General features: G+C 45.1%; 1 protein-coding gene across 1 annotated transcript; it reads right to left on the bottom strand.

Moving 5' to 3' along the window:
- Nucleotides 1-21,105: 21,105 nt before the first annotated feature.
- On the bottom strand, nucleotides 21,106-22,859 carry LOC133053703 (testis-specific Y-encoded protein 3-like). Its single transcript, XM_061138227.1, has 5 exons — nucleotides 22,458-22,859; nucleotides 21,773-21,850; nucleotides 21,505-21,623; nucleotides 21,266-21,410; nucleotides 21,106-21,147 (listed from the first exon to the last, which is right to left on the bottom strand). Exons 1-5 carry the CDS (start codon nucleotides 22,857-22,859, stop codon nucleotides 21,106-21,108), a joined length of 786 nt encoding a protein of 261 aa, XP_060994210.1.
- Between the last annotated feature and the right edge of the window lie 236 nt (nucleotides 22,860-23,095).

Here is a 23,095-nt window from a genome sequence, read left to right as displayed (position 1 = left end):
AGGTGCCAAATTCACCTTTCCCTCAGGACATTCAGGATGTGTCTCCTGGTTTTAAGGCAAACACCTGCTCATCAGTCCAGTCTGCCTTTGACTTCTGGCTCCAGCATCTCCTGGCTGTGTCACCTGAGCAAGTCACTGCATCTCTTCGAATGCCAGTTTTCTCATCTGTTAAATGGGTACCTGTAAAGGCCCTGCATTCCAGGTTTCTGGTGATGATGGGAGATATATGGAAGCAACTGGCACAGAGCCTACTCCCATGTACATGTCCAACAGGTGGGCCTCCCCACCAGAGGGCCACATGTCCCCCTGGGACAACCCAAGAATGGGGTAACACGGTACAGGGGCAAATTGATTAATAATTGTTAAATATAAATATTGTATGATGAGCTAGAAAATACAACTAGCTTACCCAATCCCCGATTTAACCACGATCTAGTAACAAAACATGTAATACAGAGACATGGCAAAGATATGACTGTGGTGGGTGACCTGGACTTCAGTTAATAACAGCCAGTTGTTGGAGTTTGGGCATATGTCTTGACAATTACCTGGCCATTTTACCTTTGTGCAAGAACTTCTTTTGCAGTAAAATCCAGGGCAGAGGACCCTCGCCTGAAACATCAGCTGGGCTGTGAGGCGAGGGTGGAGGTTCGATTGAAATTCACATGCCTGCGGCTCTGGTGCAGTCAAACCTCCTGGGCTCACAGAACTGCACATGTGCTTCTGCCATGTGGGGGCGGCAGCCAGCTCTGCATCCCAGTGAGTGCAGGCTGGATGCCAAGCCCTCTGGGGTGTGATTTCAGGTCTCAGTGTGCAGCGGGGTGGTGATGTTCTTATTCCATGCACCCCCTGGGTGAAGAGGTGAATGAGGCAGATCCTGACTTTCCTCACCTTCCTTTGCTCTCAAGTGTCAAGTGGGGGAGAGTGACTTTGGAAATGGGAGGGAAGTGTAAGTTGTCACACAAAAGGGAAGAATGTTTGACTTCTAGCAGACGGGGCCATAGAGGCCACATAACACAGTACTTTGGACAGCCTTATGCAACGAAGAACCATTCCACACAAAATGCCAGGGACACTCCACTGAGAAATGCTACCCAGAGCCTTTGTATTTATGTATCACCTAGTCAACCCTACCATATTTACGAATCACCTGGTGTTCAGCATGACCCGGGATTCATGTAACTTATTTATACTTGAAAAAAATTTTGTTGTTGTTAGACTTATTTTTCTTTCTTTCTAATGTTTTAGAGGGTAAATGACTAGCATATTATGCCAGTGATGTCATGGTGCTATTGCTTAGAATGAAACTAAAGTTTTATTTATTGTTTGTTTTATTGAAGTATAGTTGGCTTACAACGTTGTGTTCGTCTCTTGTATACAGCAAAGTGATTCAGTGATACACATATATTTTTTATATGCTTTTCCACATGATTTGTTATATGATATTGAATACAGTTCCCTGTGCTAAGTATAATTTTTGTTTGTTTTATATATAGTGTTGTGTATCTGGTCATCCCTAATTCCCTTTCCCCTTTGGTGATGTAAGTTTGTTTCTTACGTCTGTGAGTCCATTTCTGTTTTGTAAATAAGTTCATTTGTATCATAATTTAGACTCCACATGGAAGTGATTTCATATGTTATTTGCCTTTCTCTGACCTCACTCTAGGTCCACCCATGTTACCGCAGATGACGCTATTAGATTCTTTTTCATGGCTGAGTAATATTCCTTTGTGTATATGTACCACTTCTGATTTAGCCATTCCTCTGTTGATGAACACTTAGGTTGCTTCTGTGTCTTGGCTATTGAAAACAGTGCTTCAATAAACATGGGATGTAGTGTCATTCCGAATCAGAAGTGTTTTCTCTGACATATGCCCAGGAGTGGAACTGCTCGGGCATATGCCAACTAAGTTGTTCTTCAGAGTGGCTACACCAATTTATATTCTCGCCACCAGTGTGGCAGGTTTTCTCCACAACCTCTCCATCATATGTTATTTGTGGACTTTTTAATGATGGTCATTCCGAGGATACCTCATTATAGTTTAGATTTGTGTTTCTCTAGTAATTAGAAGCCAGGTTTTTAAACATTTAAAAAGGAGAGTTGACTGAAAGAGGTATGGTAAGAGGGCATCACAAATCATGATAGTGAATACTGTTTGAGAAATTGTTTCAGGGAGATCAGTTCTGTTTCAGTAACCTAAATCTCTGTGCGATAGAAAATGTATCTCTTATGGAAGGACCCAGTCAAAACGAGCTAAAACCAATATTCTAGAGCAGTGCCAGCCAACAGAATTTTCTAAGCAATGTCAGTGTTCTATTCTGCACTGTCCAGCACAGTAGCCACTGGCTACCTGAAGTTACTGAGCACTTGAAATATGTCTAGTGTGACCGAGGCCCTGGATTTTTATGGACTTTAAGTAGTTTTTATGTAATAAGCCACATGTAGCTGATGGCTATCATATTGGATGAGACAGAACGTTTACCTCATATTCATCACGTTAGGCTTCCATGGTCGCTCAGTGGGTAAAAGTCTGCCTCCCCAGCAGGAGATGAAGGTTTGATCCCTGGGAGGGTGAGATCCCCTGGAGTAGGAAATGGCAAGCCACTTCAGTATTCTTGCCTGGAGAATCCTATGAACAGAGGGGGGCCTGGCAGATTATAGTCCATGGGGTCAAAAAGAGTTAGATGCGACTTAGCAACTAAGTAACAGCTCACTGTAGAAAGTTCTATGAGACAGTTTGGCTCTGGAGTGCTATATATGTGTGATATGACCTACGTTTTCAGTGAGGATGGTGATGACAATAATAATAATAACGACAATAGTCATAACTGGCATTTACTGAGCACTTACTAGGTACCAGGCACTATTCTGTGTAGCTTAAATGTATTAACTTCTTTAATTCTCATTATTCTTATCTCTACTGTCTCAGTCTGTTCACATTGCCATAGCAAAACACCACAGACTATATGGTTTACACAACAGAAGTGAATTTGGGTCTTTCCTGATGGCTCAGATGGTAAAGGGTTTGCCTGCAGTGCAGGAGACCCAGGTTCAATCCCTGGGTTGGTAAGATCCCCTGGAGAAGGGAATGGCAACCTGCTCCAGTGTTCTTGCCTGGAGAATCCCATGGACAGAGGAGCCTGGCAGGCTACAGTCCATGGAGTCACACGGTCAGAGACTGCTGAGCAGCTTTACATTTCTGATGGCAAAAAGTCCCAGATTAAGAGTCTGGCATGTGTGCTTTCTGGTGAAAGGTCTTTTCCTGGTTTGTAGAGATCACCTTCTCGCTGTCTCCATATGAGCTTTCCTTGATTTGTGTACAGGAGAGACAGAGAGAGAAAAGAGGGAGAGAGAGAGTATGTGTGTGTGCTAGCCAGTTTTGAGTCTCTTCTTGACTGTTGTGAGTGCATGTGCCCGGTTGTTAAGTCCTGTTTGACTCTTTGTGACTGCATGGACTATAGCACACCAGGTTTCTCTGTCCATGGAATTTCCCAGGCAAGAATATTGTAGTGGGTTTCCATTTCTTCCAGGAAATCTTCCTGACCCAGGGATTGAACCTGTGCCTCTTGCATTGGCAAGCAGATTCTTCACCCTAGAGCCACAAGGAAAGCCCTGATGAGCACACCAATCCTATCAGGTCTGGGTCTTACCCGTATGACCTCTCTTAACATTAATGACTTCCTTAGATGTCCCCTCTCCAAATAGAGCCACGTTGAAGGTTTGCACTTAAACACATGAAATTTGGGGAGGAAACAAACATTCAGTCCATAAGATGGATTTTAAAAATGAAGGGCCAGAAGTACAGAGAGGTGAAGTGAATAATCCAAAGTCACAAAGTTGGCACTGGCAGTATTCAGACCCAGGCAGCCTGGCTCCAGAGCCCTTACAAGTATCTGCTGTGCTGTGCTGTCTCTCCCAGGAGAACACTTGCCAGCTGGCTGAGAGCAAAGATTTAATTCTCCACTTGCACAGGGCTGTAGACAGTGGGTTCAGAGAATTAAATCTCCACTTGTATAGGGCTGTAGACAGTGGGTTCAGAGGGAGAAAGAAAAGAGGGAGGATAGACGAGCCAGAAAGCCTGGGGAAGGACTGAGAGCAAGAGAATAAATTTCCGGTGTAAGTGAAGAAAGTGAAGATGAAAAACTCCTCTGTGAATTAGAATGTCATCTTCTCATTGTACATGCAAAAGTCACACAGATAACAGCAGCCTAAACCACACCACGCTACTACAGCACCCTCCCTCCCTCCCACACATGCAGTGGGAACAAAGCAATAAACAGGATTTGAATGCATTTCTACAAAGTAGAACCGGCACAGAGGTTGGAGTTGGGTAGGGTGGGAATAATAAACTCAATCACAGTGACAGCTGACATGTCCTGACTGCTCACCTGTATGCCTGTATTTACAGCATCCACAGAAGTAGATTCTGCTCTGTATCCCCATTTTAGAGGTGGGAAGACTGCAGCATAGAGAGGTTAACTTACTCAGGGATGACTTGTATTGAGCTCTAACACTGTAATGGCATCACACGTGCATTTTCTCACTGAAATCTCACAAGTAACATGCAAAGGAGATGTTTCTTTTTAAGTCTATTTTATGGATGAAGAATGCAACCCAGAGAGGTCACTTTTCGAGGGTCACAGAGCTAGTAAGGACACAGTGGAGGTCTGATCCCAGGCCAAGCTGACTTCTAGGCTAGTACATTTTTTTTTTTTTTTTTTCCATAGGAGATACAATTTTGAGATGAATGTTGTCTTGGAGAAGAACAGGTCCACAGAGTGGATTGAAGAAAGAGTCCTTCATAAGAAACGAGATCAACTGAAAGGTTTTGGCAAAAGGTATCCCTGGTACAACCCAGACATGGCCAGGCAGGTGGGTGGGCCAGAGGGAGACTATTTCTAGATGCTGCTGGAGCTTTGGGAAGGCTCCTGCTGGACGGACTCAGAATGGTTGGAGTCTGGGCAGGCTGCCTACCTGACACATGGGCCTGATTGCTTAGCGTCTGCTTTATAGTTCTGCAGAAGCTATCAGGGAGGATAATATTTCAGTGTGTCAGCGCTGAGCTGCTCTCCAAGATGTCTTGCCTAACTGGTCATTAATGCAACATGGGACACAGCCTCTTTAATGCTCTTCAGAGAAGTTAAGCATGCAGACAACACGACAAAGATGGCCCTGGTTTACCTCCCAGGAAGCAGGCCTCTTGCTAGCTAATCTATAGGCAGGATTAAGCAAACCCACGCCTAAAATATCCCTGCCTTGGAGGAGAAGGAGTGAGCAGAGGGTCCATCTGCACTCTGAGTCACTTTTCTAAAGCCAGTGTGTCAGCAACTTCGTTTCTGCATTTGTGTCTCCGAGCAGCCAAGGACAAAAAGTAATGGGATTGGACCACAGCTGAGCAGGTCAGCAGGAAGAGCCCAGCTGTCACCAGCTTTATCAGAAAGGATTTTGATGGGTATTTGTCAGCAGGCTTACTATTCAGAAATTTGTCGCTATGTCATGTCCAACTCTTTGCAACCCCATGGACTGTAGCTATCAGATTCCCCTGTACATGGAATTGTCCAGGGAGGAATACTGGAGTGTGTAGCCATTCTCTTCTTCAGGGGACCTTCCACACCCTGGGATCAAACCCTGGTCTCCTGCATTGCCTGCAGATTCTTTACTATCTGAGCCAACAGGAAAGCCCTAATTAGGAGAATGCCAAGAGCAATATTATACCAGTGAACTTGAAAACCTGGATGAAGTTGACACTTTTCAGGAAGGTACAAATTATCAAAAATTAACCCAAGGGGCAATTCTTTTAAAAATATGGTAAATCAATGACCATGAGAAACTGAAATTGTGGATAAAGACATACATTTCTTCAAAGGCACCAAGTCCAGATTGTTTTAAATAGGAGTTCCACCAAACAGTCACGGAAAAGATCAGTAAATCCCATTCTCCACAAATTGCAGGGCAAAGAAAAAAAGGGGATGCTCTCCCATGCATTTGAGGAGATTGATGTCACCCTGAAATTAACTCTGAACTTTGACCACAAGACAAAAGGATACACCACTGTCATTGATGATGAAAGGTGAGGCACTCCTGCAATCCTGTAACACCTTTTCCCAGGCCCTGTGACTCTTTATGTAAGTTCCACTGATCCTGCCTGAACTTCAGCTTCCATGCTGGTGAAGAAAAGGGTCTGGACTATAATTGATATCCTTTATTAGGCCAGCCACATGCCACACTACACATCTACAAATGGATGCAATAACAGTATATCATGATTTTAACATCCTGGAGACCTTGAAGGCCCAGAAGAAACAGTCCAAGAGGGTCCAGAAGCAATGACACTCCTGTAGCAACTAGCATAGCTAGCACCCAGATCTTGACTTCTCAACATCGTTTTCTGGTGCAAAGAATCAGGGTTCCTTGGATAAGTGACTGATTCTAGGGCTTGACAGGGAAGACACATAACATGGAACATCTTACAGTACCCCAAACTAAGGACATACTCACAAAACCCCGTGATGATGTGTCATCTCTTGTCACAGGGATACAAGAGTTGACCAGAAGAGTTCCCAATGGTTGGAGCTGGAACAATTTGAGTATTAAAATAGCATAGCATCTAACCCTAAGTATGGGCTTTCAGGTGGCACAGTGCTAAAGAATCTGCCTGCTGATGCAGAGACACAGGAGATGCAGATTCGATCCCTTGGTTAGAAAGAGTTCCTGAGGGTAGGAAATGGCAACCCACTCCAGTATTCTTGCCTCAAAAGGTCTATGGAGAGAAGATCCTGACAGGCTACAGTCCATGGAATCATAAAGAGTCAGACATGACTGAGAAACTAAGGAAACACACAACCTTAACCATAAAGTAAATACCCACAAGTCCATACTGACACAGTTCACTTCACTTCAGTCGCTCAGTCATGCCCAACCCTTTGTGACCCCTGAAACACAGTATGCCAGGCCTCCCTGTCCATCACCAACTCCCAGAGTCCACCCAAACCCATGTCCATCGACATGGTGTTGCCGTCTAACCATCTCATCCTCTGTTGGTCCCTTCTCCTCCTGCCCTCAATCTTTCCCAGCATCAGGGTCTTTTCGAATGAGTCAGCTCTTCACATCAGGTGGCCAAAGGATTGGAATTGCAGCGTCAACATCACTCCTTTCAATGAACACCCAAGACTGATCTCCATTAGGATGGGCTGGTTGGATGTCCATTAGGTCCAAGGGACTCTCAAGACTCTTCTCCAACACCACAGTTCAAAAGCATCAATTCTTCAGTACTCAGCTTTCATTATAGTCCAACTCTCACATCCATACATGCCTACTGGAAAAACCATACCCTTGACTAGACAGACCTTTGTGGACAACGTAATGTCTCAGCTTTTAATACGCTGTCTATGTGGGTCATAACTTTCCTTGCAGGGAGTAAGCGTCTTTTAATTTCATGGCTGCAATCACCATCAGCACTGATTTTGGACCACCCCCAAAAATAAAGTCAGCCACTGTTTCCACTGTTTCCCCATCTATTTGCCAAGAAGCAGTGGGAACGGTGGAGAAGGCAGTGGCACCCCACTCCAGTACACTTGCCTGGAAAATCCCATGGATGGAGGAACCTGGTAGGCTGTGGTCCATTGGATCACTAAGAGTCAGACACGACTGAGCAACTTCATTTTCAATTTTCACTTTCACGCACTGGAGAAGGAAATGGCAACCCACTCCAATGTTCTTGCCTGGAGAACCCCAGGGATGGGGGAGCCTGGTGGGCTGCCGTCTATGAGTTGGACATGACTGAAGCGACCTAGCAGCAGTGGCAATGGGGCCGGATGCGATGATCTTAGTTTTCTGAATGTGGAGCTGTAAGCCAACTTTTTCATTTTGCTCTTTCACTTTCATCAAGAGGCTCTTTAATTCTTCTTCACTTTCTGCCATAAGGGTGGTGTCATCTGCATATCTGAGGTTATTGAAATTTCTCCCAGCAATCTTGATTCCACCTTGTGCTTTGTCTACCCCAGGATTTCTCATGATGTACTCTGCATATAAGTTAGATAAGCAGGGTGACAATATACAGCCTTGACCTACTTCTTTTCCTATTTGGAACCAGTCTGTTGTTCCATGTGCAGTTCTAACTGTTGCTTCCTGACCTGCATACAGGTTTCTCAAGAGTCAGGTCAGGTGGTCTGGTATTCCCACCTCTTTCAGAATTTTCCACAGTTTATTGTGATCCACACGGTCAAAGGCTTTGGCATAGTCAATAAATCAGACATAGATGTTTTTCTGGAACTCTCTTGCTTTTTTGATGATCCATTGGATGTTGGCAATTTGATCTCTGGTTCCTCTGCCTTTTCTGAAACCAGCTTGAACACCCGGAAGTTCATGGTTCACGTATTTCTGAAGCCTTGCCTGGGGAATTTTGAGCATTACTTTACTAGCATGTGAGATGAGTACAGCTGTGTGGTTGTTTGAGCATTCTTTGGGATTGGAATGAAAACTGACCTTTTCCGGTCCTGTGGCCAATGCTGAGTTTTCCAGATTTGTTGACATATTTAGTGTGGCACTTTCACAGCCTGCATCATCTTGGCAGCTGAAGATAGAGAAGCACTATACAGTAAGCAAAAATAAGACTGGGAGCTGACTGTGGCTCAGTTTTGAACTCCTTATTGCCAAATTCAGACTTAAATTGAAGAAAGAGGGGGAAACCAATAGTCCATTCAGGTATGCCCTAAATCAAATCCCTTTTGATTATACAGTGTAAGTGAGAAATAGGCTTAAGGGACTAGATCTGATGGACAGAGTGCCTGATGAACTATGGACGGAGATTCGTGACATTGTACAGGAGACAGGGATCAAGACCACCCCCAAGGAAAAGGAATGTAAAAAAGCAAAATGGCTGTCTGAGGAGGTGTTACAAATAGCTGTGAAAAGAAGAGAAGCGAAAAGCAAAGGAGAAAAGGAAAGATATACCTATTTGAATACTGACACCAATAAATGAATAAATAAATAAGTAGGGGAGGAGAGACAAATCTCATACAGAAAAAAATCAAAATAATTTATGTAAATATTCTACACTTCACTGTGAGCCTAGCATGATTTCTTCCTTCCAAAGAGAATAATGTGGAAAGGTGGAGGTCCTCAGGTTTCTCCACTCAGCCTTACAGTGGAGAAACCTACGGATCACTACATGAGCCAGGTGATCAAGGTCAACACCACCAGTGTTAAGTCGTGTTGATAGAATGTATCCTTGATGTGCTGTGTTGAGACAGGCACTTTTAGCTCTGTGATCTTCCTCACCAAAACGCCTAGCTCCAGTCTAAACATGAGAAAAGCCTCAGATAAATCCCAGTTGAGGGACAGTCCGCAAAATGCCTGACCAGCATTCCTTTCAACTATAACCAAAACCAGGGAAAGTCTGAGAAAATATCACAGTCCAGAAGAATCAAAGAGACAAGATGAAAAAAATATAATGTGGTACTACAGATGGGATCCTGGAAGGGAAAATGGATGGTAGTGGAAACAACAGAATTAAAATTAGCTAATAATAATATAGTGATATTTGTTTTATCGGTTGTGGCAAACTGAATATATGATGTTAACAATAAGGGAAACTGGGTGGCATATGGGAATACTCTATACTATAGTCACAATTTTTCTGTAAATCTAAAACTGTTCTAAAATGGAAAGTTTGTTAAAAACAACAACAAGAAACTGAAGACTCATAAGTATCTAGTAATTTGCCCAGGATCACACACCTAGGAAATGTCGGGGCTGGTACTGTTGTCCAGGGATGAGCTTTTGAAGACCAGTTACAAAGTCAAGGCCACCTGAAACTGAATGTGTCTCCTCCAGTTCTCTTCCACTCCCTGTTCCCTGAGACGTATTAACATGTAACATCCTGATGTGCCCATGGGATTAGGACTGAAGACTACAGTGTTCTGCTTTGCTTCATTGTTTCATAAACAGAACTGACCATCCATGAACCTCTTGCAGTGGTGAACTCAACTCAGTTTGAGGCAATGGAATTCCCAATAGTAATACTTGCAATAATCAAGGCAAGCATGTATGTGGTATTTTCTATAGTCGAGAGACTTTTAAAAGTGCTTCATGTGTGCTGATTCATTCAATCCTTAAAAAACCCTATGTGAGAAGTACCATTCTGCAGCTCAATTACAGAAAAAGCCTTACAGCTCAATACTTGTCCAAGTTCATTCTGTTATTCAGTAGCAGAGTCAGAATTTGACCCAGACCCCAGACTCTGCTGTACTCTCTGCACTTGCAAAAACCAGTAAACAACAAACAAACAAAACAACAACAATAACAACAACAACAACAAAAACACTACCTTTCTGATTTCCCAGTTTAGTAGATGAAAGAAATCAGCCAGTGTGTCAGGCCCAGATTAATCCTACAGGCCCCACAAATTGCAGAAACAGAGAAGCATTTGTCCTGAAATGGGCAGAATTCTTAGGGCAGTTTTACAAAGGCAGTGACATCAACAATCCTTTGTAGGCTTTAGATAGTTGGAAAGAGAGAAGGATTCAGAACAGAAGGAACAGCAAATGCAAAGGCCCTGAGGCAAGAGGATGAGGGTTGTAGAAGGACTAGCAGAAGCTATGTCTGCTGTACATTGGGAGAATGGGGGTGAGGGGGGTGGAAGGTGCTGAGTGGAAGCATACACAGAAGAGTGGGGCCTGAGTTGTGGTGGGAGGTGGGAGCCATTGTGGGGTTTTGAGGAGGGGAGAGCCAGGATCTGACTTAGTGTTTAACAGGATCCCTCTAGCTGCTGGATGAAAACTAGGCTGGAAGAAGGGAGGGTAGAAATGAAGAGGTCATCAAACAGCTTCTCTAAGGAACCAGAGACCAGATATTTTAAGTTTTTCAGGGTCAAGACTGTCACTGTGTCAACTACTCAGTTCTCCCATTGTAGGACAAAATCAGCCACAGAGTATAAGCAAATGAGTGAACATGGCAGTGTTTCAGTAAAACATTACTTATACAACAGGTGGCCAGCCAGATTTTGCCCCCAGGTAATAGTTTGCTGTCCCCGGGTGTAGATAGGAGGTAATTGTGGCTTAGGTCATGGTGGGAGCTGCAAGGAGGGCTCTTTGCCAAGACTTGCTTTCCCATTGACATAAGTACCTGATTCCAGTCAGATTTATGATCTCCCAGATCTTTCCATTTTAATTTATGTGTATGGAAATATTCGGTTTTTGTGTGTACATTCTCATTTTCTTTTCAACTGGTTTTTAATCACTTTAGACCCCTGTGATACTGGCTGTCTCATTCTCTAGTCTGATGCTTTTGCACTGCAGGATATGTTTGTGCTAATTTAAAAATCTCCATCAGCCTTCTGAGCTGCTGGGTTGCAGCCCCCTGAATAGATATACCACAGTTCATTCCTCCATGACCCAGTTGAGGGAACTACAGATGTTTCCAGTTTTCTCACCGGGATGACTGGCTTCCTTGCACAAGACTGTTTGTATGTTTTTCTCTGGGTCAGAAAGTGTTCATTCCTTAGCACCACTGTGACTCACCAATGGTGAGGCTACAGGAAAACCACCCTCTGTCTTGGCCAAGCATTCCCCCTCATATCTCCCCCACCCCTAACACACAGACAGGATTATAGTCACGCTTTGAGTCCAGAGAGGCCAGAAGCACCTTGGGCAGTGAGGAGTTGTTATCCTCAGCCTGAGAGGGCTTCCCCCCACACAGCAGAGTTGTGAAGCATAGGGTCCTCACCCCCAGGGCCCAGTGTCCTTGTGTCCTCCACCTCCTACAGCTCCCCTCCCTGTCGGTTCAGCAGGTAACTCCATCCAGGTCAGCTGGCGAAGTATGAGGTAGTGTCTAGCTGAGCATTGTGGTCTTTTATTAAGCCAAAATGTGCTCACTACTGTTGTCCCACTTTAGCACCCCCCGACAATCCCCTGGCAGATGAGAAAACCAGATTCTTCCCACATGCCTTACTCTGATGTCAGGGAAAGTGCAGGGAACTCTGCCCAGGGGCCTAAGAGCCTGGTGAACCCCTACAGCAGCTTTAAAGCTTTACGGGAGGACTGGGGGCCACTGGGCAGTGGTTTTTCAATTTCAGGCAAAGCAACCGACTGGGGGAAAATTCGCTATTAATTTTTCCTCAGTGCCTGGGTCTCTGAAGTCAGCACTGGGTTTTCAGTACAGTTCTTGTTAATGTATTAGGATGGTGGGCCCTAGGATCCTCCCATCTTGATGATATTGCTCTGGATCAGGGGTCTCCCAACTAGGATGCCCATGGGGGCCCAGATAAAGTAAAGTGAGGAAAACTCAATAGAGGTTATGGAGGAGTGGAGATGGAGCTTGAGGCTGTGGATGGTCAGCATAGAGGAATATAAGCCCTGCATTGCTTGAGTATGTAAATTCTCAAAGTAGCAGAAATTCTGGAGAGACAGAGAAAGAGGGAGAAGGAGAGAGAGAGAAGGGAAGAAGGGGAAGTGAGGGAGAGAGATGGTAGTTGTTCCAGAATCATGTTTTACTGTTTTAAGACAGCTTGGGCTAAAGGAGATATGTCTCCTGGCCAGCTTGCAAGATCCTCCCTAATTGAACCTGTCAATACAGCAGTGAATTTGTTTGCCCTCCGAACCTGTGTTGTCTGATGGAATTTTGTGCAATGATGCAAAATGTGCAGCATCCAGTATGGTATTTGTTGGCTCCATTTGGCTGTGGAGCCCATGAAATAGACATAATGAGCTGAATTTTCTACTGAATTTTTAAATTTATTTTATTTATTTTGGGCTGTACTTGGTCTTCACTGCTGCACACACGCTTTCTCTAGTGGCGAGCAGAGACTACTGTCTAGTTGCAGCGTGTGGCCTTTTCATGGCAGTGGTTTCTCTCATGGTGAAGCATAGGCTCTAGGGTGCATGGGCTCAGTAGTTGTGGCACACTGGCTTAGTTGCTCCATGGCATATGGGTTCTTCCTGGAGCAGGGACCGAACCCTTGTCCTCTGCATTGGCAGGCAGATGCCAAACCACTGGACTTCCAGTGAAGTGCTCTATTCAATTTTAACTGGCTAACTATAAAGAACCACATGTGGTTGATTGCTACTCTAGTAGATAATGTGATTATGGAACAGGAGTCTTTAGGAAACGACATGCCATCTCAGGGATGGGGATCAATTTTACCACTAAGAGATAAGAATCCTGGGTGCAAGGAAGGAAAGGAGAAATGCAATCATAAGTAGAAATGGTTTAGGCATAAACCAGAGGTCTGCTGGCTCAGAGTGGTCATCCAGTGCCCTCCCAAGTTTCTTTTTTCTTTCCACCACTACCCAAAGAGTCTCTCAGTTGGGGTCACACTGATCACCATCGTGTCCTTTGCCCTCTGGTCTGGCTACCCTCTGCCTAGGGCTGACCCCAAGGAAGCCCCTGGGTGAAGCTTCCTGCTGTTGTTGCCATTCAGACGTGTCAGAGCACACACCACCCACCCCCAGGGGCCACGGACATGCCAGGTCCCACGCCGCAGGACCCCAAGTCCTACTTTGTCACTGCCACAGAACTGGGGGCCAAGCAGTCCAGGGCCTCTGGGCACAAACCTCCTTCCAAACCAAAGGCTCCAGCAAGCCCCCTTCCAGTCCACAGCCCCTTGAGGAGACCAGGGAGGGATCAGCACCACACCACCCCTTCTTCTAGGTTCTGACCTCGAAACCCACAAAGCCAGCCCAGGCTTCCTGTATCAGGGTGACTGTGCCCACCCTACTCCCTGACTCTGTATATCTTCAACAAGTGATGGGAAGGTGGTCCCATTATCCCCCAGCAAAGCTCCTGTCCTCAAAGATAAATTCCAGCCTCTTCCTTGTGTAAAAAGAACTCTGCTCAAAATGTTGATCAGTCAGTCAGTTCAGTTGCTCGGTCATATCTTACTCGTTGATAGCACCATGTTCTTTCTCCCAGGGTGTCTCCTCCTTTCAGGAGTCCAGGGATGTTACAACCAGTTTCCCCCCAACCCTGCACCCAGAGGTCCATCTCAGAGTTCCATATGTCTCCTCTCCCTACAAGTCTTTACTAGGAGGTCTCCACCTCCTGAAATTGTCTTGCAAAAGCCAAAACTCGGATGTTTACAAATCTTAACACAATAATCAGAGCTAACATTTATGCAGCACCTACTGTGTGCCAGGTGTTTCTTCTCTCATCAACTGTGTAAGCAGGTTCTGTTGTTATCTCCACTTGCCAGTCTGACCGCTGAGGTTCATGGTGGCTGTATCATTTGCTCAAGGTCACACATCTAGGGAAGTGGTTGGATCCAGGATTCAAACCCAGACAATCAGACTCCGGAGCCTGAGCCCTAATCCATACCATGATAGCAAGCACACACACTTATGATTTTTGCCTTATGGATCCTTCACCTGAATGCACTTTATGACGGAAGTGGAGCTCTTCACAGGGTTGGCGGGATTTGCATGTGGTTTCCTTGGGGGCACTGCATCACTCTTGCCTTTTGGTTGCCAACTGCAGGAAACCTATCTCCACTCCCTTAAACAGAAAAGTCTGTGTCTTCCTTTCCTGTGACTGTTGTACAAATTACCACACATTTAGTGGCTTAAAACACACAGTTCTGAAGGTCAAGTTTCCAAAATCAGTTTCACTGGGCTGAAGATGTCAGCAGAGCTGGTTTCTTCTGGAGGCTTTGAGGGGAGCATCTGTTTCTTTGCCTTTTTTGGCTCCAGGAATATGCCTGTATTTCTTGGCTTCTGGCCTCTTTCTCCACCTTCAATGCATGTCACTCCAGTACCCTTCTCTGTCATCAAATAACACCCCTCTACCTCTTACTTGCAAAGACCCATATAAGTACATTCAGGGTCCAACTAGCATACTCTACCCATCATGAGATCTTTAACTCAGTCACATCTACAGCGTTCCTTTTGCCCTGGAAGGTTCCTGGGATTAGGACGTGAGATATCTTTGAGGAGCTGTGTTTCAACCTACTATAGTGCTCAGGGTGGCCTACCCTCAGTTGTGGGCGGATAGAGTGAGTCACGTGATCTGACCTCATCCCTCTCTCCAGCTCTCAGACCTGCTTTCCTCTAACAGCCCCAGGCTTAACCCCACCATCCAGCAGCCCCAGGGAAAGAAGAGCTCCTCTTTGTCAAAAGTCCCAGGGCTGGTCCTCATTGGTCCTTCTGAGACTACAACCTCACCTTGGAAGTAATCACTGTGGCCAGAGGACCCTGAGTCTCTCTGACTGACTGAACCTGGGTCACGTGCCCACTGATGCCATCCCCTCCTCTCTGTCTTAATCACCATGTGTTAAGGTATTTCTGCAAAGAGAACTGAGAGAGGGATGGGTGGTAGCAGGCAGCATGTTATTAGAATCCACTGAATGGCCAGCACTTGAAACGGTAGCCTGGCACATAGTAGAAGTGAAGATGCTCAGTCGTGTGTGACTCTTTGTGATCCCAAGGACTGCAGCCCACCAGGCTCCTCCATTTGTGGAATTTTCCAGACAAGAGTACTGGAGTGGTTCGCCATTTCCTTCTCCAGAAGATCTTCCCAACCCAGGGATTGAACCCAGGTTTCCCACATTGCAGGCAGACAGACACTTTACCCTCTAAGCCACCAGGGAAGACCAAACTATATGCTTGGCAAATAATAAGTGCTCAATAAATGATGGGCACAGATGGTGGGAAACTTGGGCAGGGGGCACCTCTGGAAGCTAATGCTTGAAGAATACAAGGTTTACTAAGGAGATGAAAGCAGAGAGCCCTCCAGACAGAGGAAACACCTTGAACAAAGCAAAGGCTTTCGCTGTATGATCATGGTGACCACACATCCTAGTGTACCTGGGGGCAGAGGGAGATTGGATTGATCCTATTTTCTGCCTGTCTCCCCCACTGTATTACTAACAACAGCCCCCTTTACACAGAAAAACTGTCAGGGTGTGCATGATAAATTATACAGTTATCACCACCTTAGAGCCAACCAGCTCCTTCATAAGGAAACCAAAGGCAGAAGAGAATGAGACTTACCAAAGAGCATCCAACTTTTAGTGGCAAACTCCAGACTAGAATTCAGGACTCCTCACTCCTAGGCCAGTGCTCTTTCACCCTCCAGCTTATGAAATCACCTCTCAAAGTCTGCATTGGCTTCAACAGTCACGTATCTCCCTTTTTCTCTTCTTGCCAAATTCTCCATAGGACTGTGACCAGATCCACCTGGATGATGTCTCATCTCATGACAATGGGCAAGATTTAAGGTAGGAATTTGGGGAGTCAAAAATGTCCCTTCTGATTGAGAATGAAGCTCTCCTGTCACTGGGATGCAGAGAGGAAGCTGGCTATCAGGGCAGGGTGTGCTTGCCTCCACGATAACAGGGACTTGTGTTTCTCTGAACTCAAAAATCACAATCATGCCCCCGACCCTGCAGCTTCTTCCACATCACCTCAAATCACTGAGGATGAGCTTTCCACAAACTCCCTGTAACTTGGCTTCTTCTTATCTCTTTGTGGGCCTGTTTTAGCCCTGCTTAATAAAGTCATGAATGCATGAGTGCATGGGTTCAGTCCCCGATCAGGGAGCTAAGATCCCACAAGCTGCAGATGCACAACAAAAAAACAGATAGAGCATGAAAATATTATATAAAGCATAATAAAATGCTGCATGCATAAAGACTGTCATACACCACTTCTAATCTTGCCTCCCAGAATCACCACCCTCAAGAGTCTAGTAGACATCTTCCCAAGAATTGACTGCACTCATTAACATATATGTTTGTGTGTGTGTGTGTGTGTGTATACGCACACATAAAATTTGATATTAGATCAGCTCAGTCAATACTCAAAAATATCTCCTGAATGAATAAACGGTACGTTGTTTTCTAGCGAAAACACTCAAAACTCCTAGGACATGAATTTCAGAAATAAGGTCCCCAACTGCTCAAAATGAGACAGCTTTCTGAAGAGTATGGCTGAGGAATGTTCCAAGCCTGTCCATTGTAAAAACAGAACCCTCATTAATCTGTGCTTATCAAAATGATCACAGTTGAGCACCTCTAGGCCCAGCAAAAGGATTGGGAGACCAAAACAATGTTTTGCTTGTGGGCCATTTGTGGTAACCTCATTTAGCATTGGCTTCCAACTTACTCCAAAAAAAAAAAAAAAAGAAAGAAATCAAAGTTTCTGTTACTGAGCCCTGCAAGTCTTTTTAAAGCCCAGCACAATTAGAGGTGATCAGTGGGCATCACCTGCTTTGTCTTAATTAGCTGTTCAGAAAATACTCTGCAGTCAGGCCTGGCCAGGACCAGGCTCCAGTGCCCACCAGGACTGCTCAATTTATGGAGTAAATAAACCCCAGATCAAGCTAATTGTGTCCTTTCCATGAAGTCATCCCTGGGAACCACTCTCCGTTTCAGATCTATGAGTGACCAGTGTTCCATTTTTAATCTTTTCTGCTGTAGTGGCTAGCTTGAATCGAAAGCAATGCCCCTCTATATCCTGACCTGAGCTGAGCTATTGGTACCTCACCTTAAGAATCCACAATCCAAGGGTGTTTTTTGCTCCAGAAGTCAAATGCCCCATGTGTTCATTTAGGAAGTATCGGTTAATGACCTACTGTGAGCTAGGCATCAAATGTCCCATATATATATCATATATATATGTGTGTGTATATATATATATATATATATACACACACATATGTTTTCCCTCAGTTAATAGTAAAAACTGAGACTGACCTGGTGGACCAGTTGTTAAGACTCTGTGATTCCAAGGCAGGGAGCATGGGTTTGATCCCTGGTCAGGGAACTAAGATCCCACATGCCACACAGGTAGCCAAAAAATAATTAATTACAAGAAGAAAAAACCCAAAAAGCCAAAAAAGCAAAACAAAACAGTAAAAACCATCAGTGTCATGGCTCTTATCTTGTGCAATTCCCTGTTCCGGATGGTTCATGCAGCTTATATCATTGCACCCTCACAGCAATTAAGAAAAAGTGGCTTGCATCATCCTCATTTTACACTGGAGAGCGGGAGGTACCGAGAGGTTAAGTAACCTGCCCAACATGACACAGCTGGTAAGTGTGGGAGCAGGATTCATGGACACCCTGCCCTGTCATGCCCTTGATCTCTTGACAGAACATCCAGCCATCTCCCAGGAAACTAAGTCCTCTGAGTTTCAAGTCAGTGTTTTTCAAAAGTAAATCCTCTGGCCTTTCTGCACTACCCAGGGAAGGGTTACTGATGGCTACTGATCCCAGAGCTGATACCTGCCTCTGACAGAGGCTCTCACTTTAACCAGCCCACCCCTGCTCTGTGTAGCAAGACTCTTCTCTGTGCCGTTCCTGCAATACCAAGGGGAACTTCCCCAGTGGGTCAGATGTAGTAGATGCTGGTCCAGGAAGTCCTACACATGTGTGGTACCATCTTCCATGAGTGCCCAGGAGGTCATGCCTGATCTCTCCTTCTCCAGTGATCCAGACGAGTTTGAAAAAGAAGAACAAGTCACTTTTAAAAAGGAGGAATGTTAGGGTGAATGAATGCTTCAGCACCCAAGTTCATTGGCACTCAACCAAGGTCACAGACTCGTCTAAAGGCACACAGATGTCCTCTGCTGCCCAGCGACTCCCTGCTGGAGACTTCAGTGCTCAGATCACTGGATGGGAAGTGGTCTGATGCTGTCCTTCCACAGAGGCTTAAAAAAAAAAGTGGAAAGGAGGTTGATAAAAATTAAATTAAAAAACAAAACAAAATTATGTAGCAAGATGAGAACCTTGACAGTAGAGAGGAAGGAGCATGAGGCAAAAAGCATGGGTTCTTGGGGCATATGATTCTCCTTAGTAACAACAATTGCATTTCAAACCTTCCCTCTTATAATTTGATATTCCCTCTTATAATTTGTCTTCCCAGGGACATGGTAATTGTATTGTAATTTAACAAAATCCACTGACTTTCATAAAAAATATGAATTTTTGCAACATATGCTAAAGAATTCTAGTCAAATATCACTCATTAGACTAGTCATATCAGTGGTTTTAAATACCACTTCAAAATATAAAACTTAAATTTCAGGAAAAAGTGCTTGAATAGATTTTATAAAGCACCAGGAAATATCCAAAATATTTTCCCTTACTGTGTCTACTGAAAAAAAAAAAAAAAAAACTCTTCTGAAATTTCCTCTACTTGATAAAATAATGAGTTAAAAATGAAAAAAAAATCTAGAGCACATGGGCTTATATACAACAAGCTATGTAATGATTTCCATTTAACATTAGTCATAGTGGTGGTCACTCAAATAGGAAGTAAACTTGTATTTATCCAAACACCCAATAAAGCAAAATTCTCAGGTCAAAAAATAAAAACAGGGGTTCTGGAAAAGAGGAACCCTGATGGGATAAAGTCACATAGCCCCTTTCTCATCAGGTTAAGAATGTGCTCGAAAAGTGACCAGCACAGTGAGTCATTCTTACTAAATGGCTCTCTGTCCTTTTGACTAGAAAGTATCTAGTTAGGGGTATTTTATTTCTCTTTGGCCCCCGATCACCACAACCCAAGGCAGGGTCTGAGAAAAAAAAGTGACAGCAAAATCTCTGTGTAAGGACCTGCCCAAACAATACCCATATACATACAATTATTTGATGCTCTATATTTATCCTTTGGAATTATTTCAGGTTTACTTGTGTCTCCCTCTCGATCCATTTCCCTCGATCCAGGCCACCCTTCATTACTTTCCAGTCCAAGAGCACTATGCTGGCCACTGATCTGCATGTGAAGCAGCTTATTAGGTATCCTATTTTAGGTCAAGGGGGACACTCCATCATTGTTTCTCAAAATCAGGGGGTTCCTTTCAAAACAGACTAGAGACACACATATGTAAACCTACCCTCTCTGCAAACACTAAAGACAGCTTTAAACTTGCAAGACAGTTCCCAGGAGAGAGTGTCTGTGAACTTTCACATTTCCTCTAAGCACATACCAAACATCACGCACCCCAGTCTTCACTGTACAACTACTTACCATAGCTAGGACATGGAAGCAACCTATATGTCCATCGGCAGATGAAGGGATAAGGAAGTTGGCATACAGATACACAATTGTATGTTACTCAGGTCTAAAAAGGAATGTGGCCAAGTCAGTTCTAATGAGATGGGATGAACGTGGATCCTATTATACAGGGTCAAATGAGTCAGAAAGAGAAAAATAAACACTGTATGTTAACACAAATATATGGAGTTGAGGACCATGCAGGAGGTACTGCACATCCAACATGCAGAGCAGCAAGTGAAGACACAGACATATAAAGAACAGACTTTGAACTCAGTGGGAGAGCTTGAGGGTGGGTTAATTTGAGAAAATTCTTCTAAAACATTTACATTACCTTATGTAAAATAGATGACCAGTGCGAGTTTGATGCGTGAAGCAAAGCAACCAAAGTCATGTTGAGGGACAACCCAGAAAGACAGGCAGGGGAGGGCAGTCGGTGGCACGTTCAGCATTTGGGGGACACGTGTATACCCATGGGCGATTCATGTTGGCCAATGTGCAGCAAAACCTGTCTCAGTACTGTAAAGTAATTATCCTCCAGTTAAAACAAATAAAAGACTATTCTTCATAATCTTGCACAGTGGTCAGTATTCTCAGAATGAGGGTGCAGGTGAAAAAGATACAGAAGAAAATTAAAAGCAACAACACCAACAAAACAAGTGTAATGATCAAAATGGAATCAAAGGATGGTCAGTGGGCCACAGCCTTGCAGAAAAGAGACTCACAAACCTATGTGGAAAGGGGACTTCATAAAGAATAGCAGGTGGGCCCCAATTTAAGAGAAGCCTGAGGGTAGACTTGTTGGCCATGGAATGACAGTTCAGAGATGTGCAGCCGAGCCAGATATCAATTGGAGTGACTTTGGCCTCACCAGGCCACTTCATCTACCTCAGCTTCTCCAGTTAGAACCTGGTTTTTACTAGAGTTATCTACCACTCCTATCTTTTGCCAATTCCCTCAGGCCCTGGTGTCACTCTGGATTCCGCGGAGTCTCACTTTCTCCACAAGTGGAAGAACGACCCAATTTCCTGGATAACAGCTATGCCAGTGCTCAGCCCTTGGGCTCCTCACCTCTCGTCCTCCCAGTACCTCTCATGCTGGAGCCTTCCTCCTCACCTAGTACTGCAAAGGATTGGGCCACAGATCCTTTATGATGACCTTCCAGGGCAATGAGCAAGGTCAGCACAGGGCCGGCTAGGCCCTGAGCCCTCCCGTGCACTGCCAAGAACTCCAATATAAATCACCAATCTGGCCCAGTGCCCACGTGGGACCCCACCTCAGCAATTTGGTCAGATCCTGTGAAGCTGTGGTCAGAGAGCCAGTTGAAGAAGTTAACGCTGCTCTTGTGGTTCCTGTGGCTGTATGCCTTACGTTCAAACCCCTGGTGCGACTGAATTGGAGTGGAACAGGATACTTGGTATCTTGCAGGAGAAGGAATATGGGAGAAACACCTAAATCACTTTCCAATTCAACCTCCACTTTTCTGCCCCCACCCCCCAAAATCCAGGGAGCTGCCTCTTACCAGTGACGTTAATGAGATACTTCTTAACAATTACTTCTTTTTGGAAATACGTATTCCTCTGAAAGGACAATGTGATCATGCAGTGATGAGTGGGATGCTGGAGTTCCTCCACCTGCCAGGACAAAGTGTGGCAGGTGGGGGGTGGGTGGGTGTGAAACCTCTTTACAGAAGAGCTGCCTTTTCCTGTCTTCAGGGATAAACCACATCCTCTCCCCTTCCCAGTCACCTCCCCTCCTCAATGATCAGTGTCCCCTGCCTGACTTTCAAGTTGGTCATGAAGTGAAGCATGTCTTGGTCTTGTTTGGTCATCAGACATGACATTTTGGGGTGGTTCGTAAACTGCTTTAGGTCAAGGAGCCTCTAGATGCTCGAGGTAAAAGTGCCAGAAGAACAAACCTAGCCTAAAGGGTAACATGGCTCTGTCTGACTTCAACTTGCTCCTAATTAACTCATCACATTTCTGTTGATGAAGACTGTCTGAACGCCAGACAAGGCTGTGCCTAGGAATGCACTACCAGAAGGAGGTTCTCTTCCTAACAGGAAGGCCCTAAGCTCCATCTCAGCCCCCTGAAAGTTAGCTTACTTCTGGAGAACACACACTGCTAGCTACAACCAGTATGAGCACATACACTGCCAACCTCCCCCCAAATACACTCAGCTTTTGGAAGAAGACCTGGATTCCAGATAAGCCTTTTCTCTGAAGAGTCCCTGGTGCTAAGGACAATTCTGACTGGGACCTCTGCAAGAAAAGCCCAAGTACCAATTTGTGCTAGCCAGAATAGCAAGGACATCACACCTAATATCAGGAACAGATATGCAGGACGGTCACCAATACCCATCATCCAAAAATATAAATTTTATACCAGAACTCTCAGATCTATAAACTGTTCCTGCAATAGCACAGGTTAAAAAAAAAAAAAATCTCAAGCACCACAGCAAGGCATACAACTTTAATCCAGAAACCACGGATTCCCTGGGTGATGGCACTTCTGTGTTCTAGATTCAGCATCCGCCTCTGACAGTTCTTATGTTTCAGGCGAGCGTGCACCCTTTGGGCTTTCTTATTCACAGGCTCCAGCTCCAGCTGCAGGGTCGCCAGCGCCTCCAGTGCAGGCCGGTCACTGGGAGCTCCGGGCCTTGGATGTTCCTGGCACTGCTCCTCCGAGGACACCTGCTCCTGCTCCTCGTACACCACCAGCTCCACCTCCTCCATGACGTCTAACACCAGCAGCTGGACTTCCTGCCCGATTCCCGATATCTCTCCCTCCTCCAGGGTAGCACCTTCCTCCACTGCCTCCACCCAGTAGAGGGTGGCCTCCTCGCTTGGCACACCACCTGGGGCCTGCATCACCTCTGTCACCCCACCAGGCTGCTAGGCCCCAGGGCCCCTTCCTCGTGAAGACCTGGGCTCACAAGATCCAGGATCCCGGGCTGATGCCGCCTTCCCCTGGCCCCATCTCACTCTCCATGGTGTTCTGGTCCTAGCCCGGAGAGGCGAAGAAGCTGGCCACGAGAACACAGCAGGCAGCCTGCACAGCCTGCCCACCAACTGCAGCCTATGTGGCACTACCAACAGCTTCCTTG

This window comes from Dama dama, unplaced genomic scaffold, assembly GCF_033118175.1.
Source record: "Dama dama isolate Ldn47 unplaced genomic scaffold, ASM3311817v1 ptg000174l, whole genome shotgun sequence".
NCBI classification, from domain to species: domain Eukaryota; kingdom Metazoa; phylum Chordata; class Mammalia; order Artiodactyla; family Cervidae; genus Dama; species Dama dama.
This window is presented reverse-complemented; position numbering and strand designations above follow the sequence as displayed.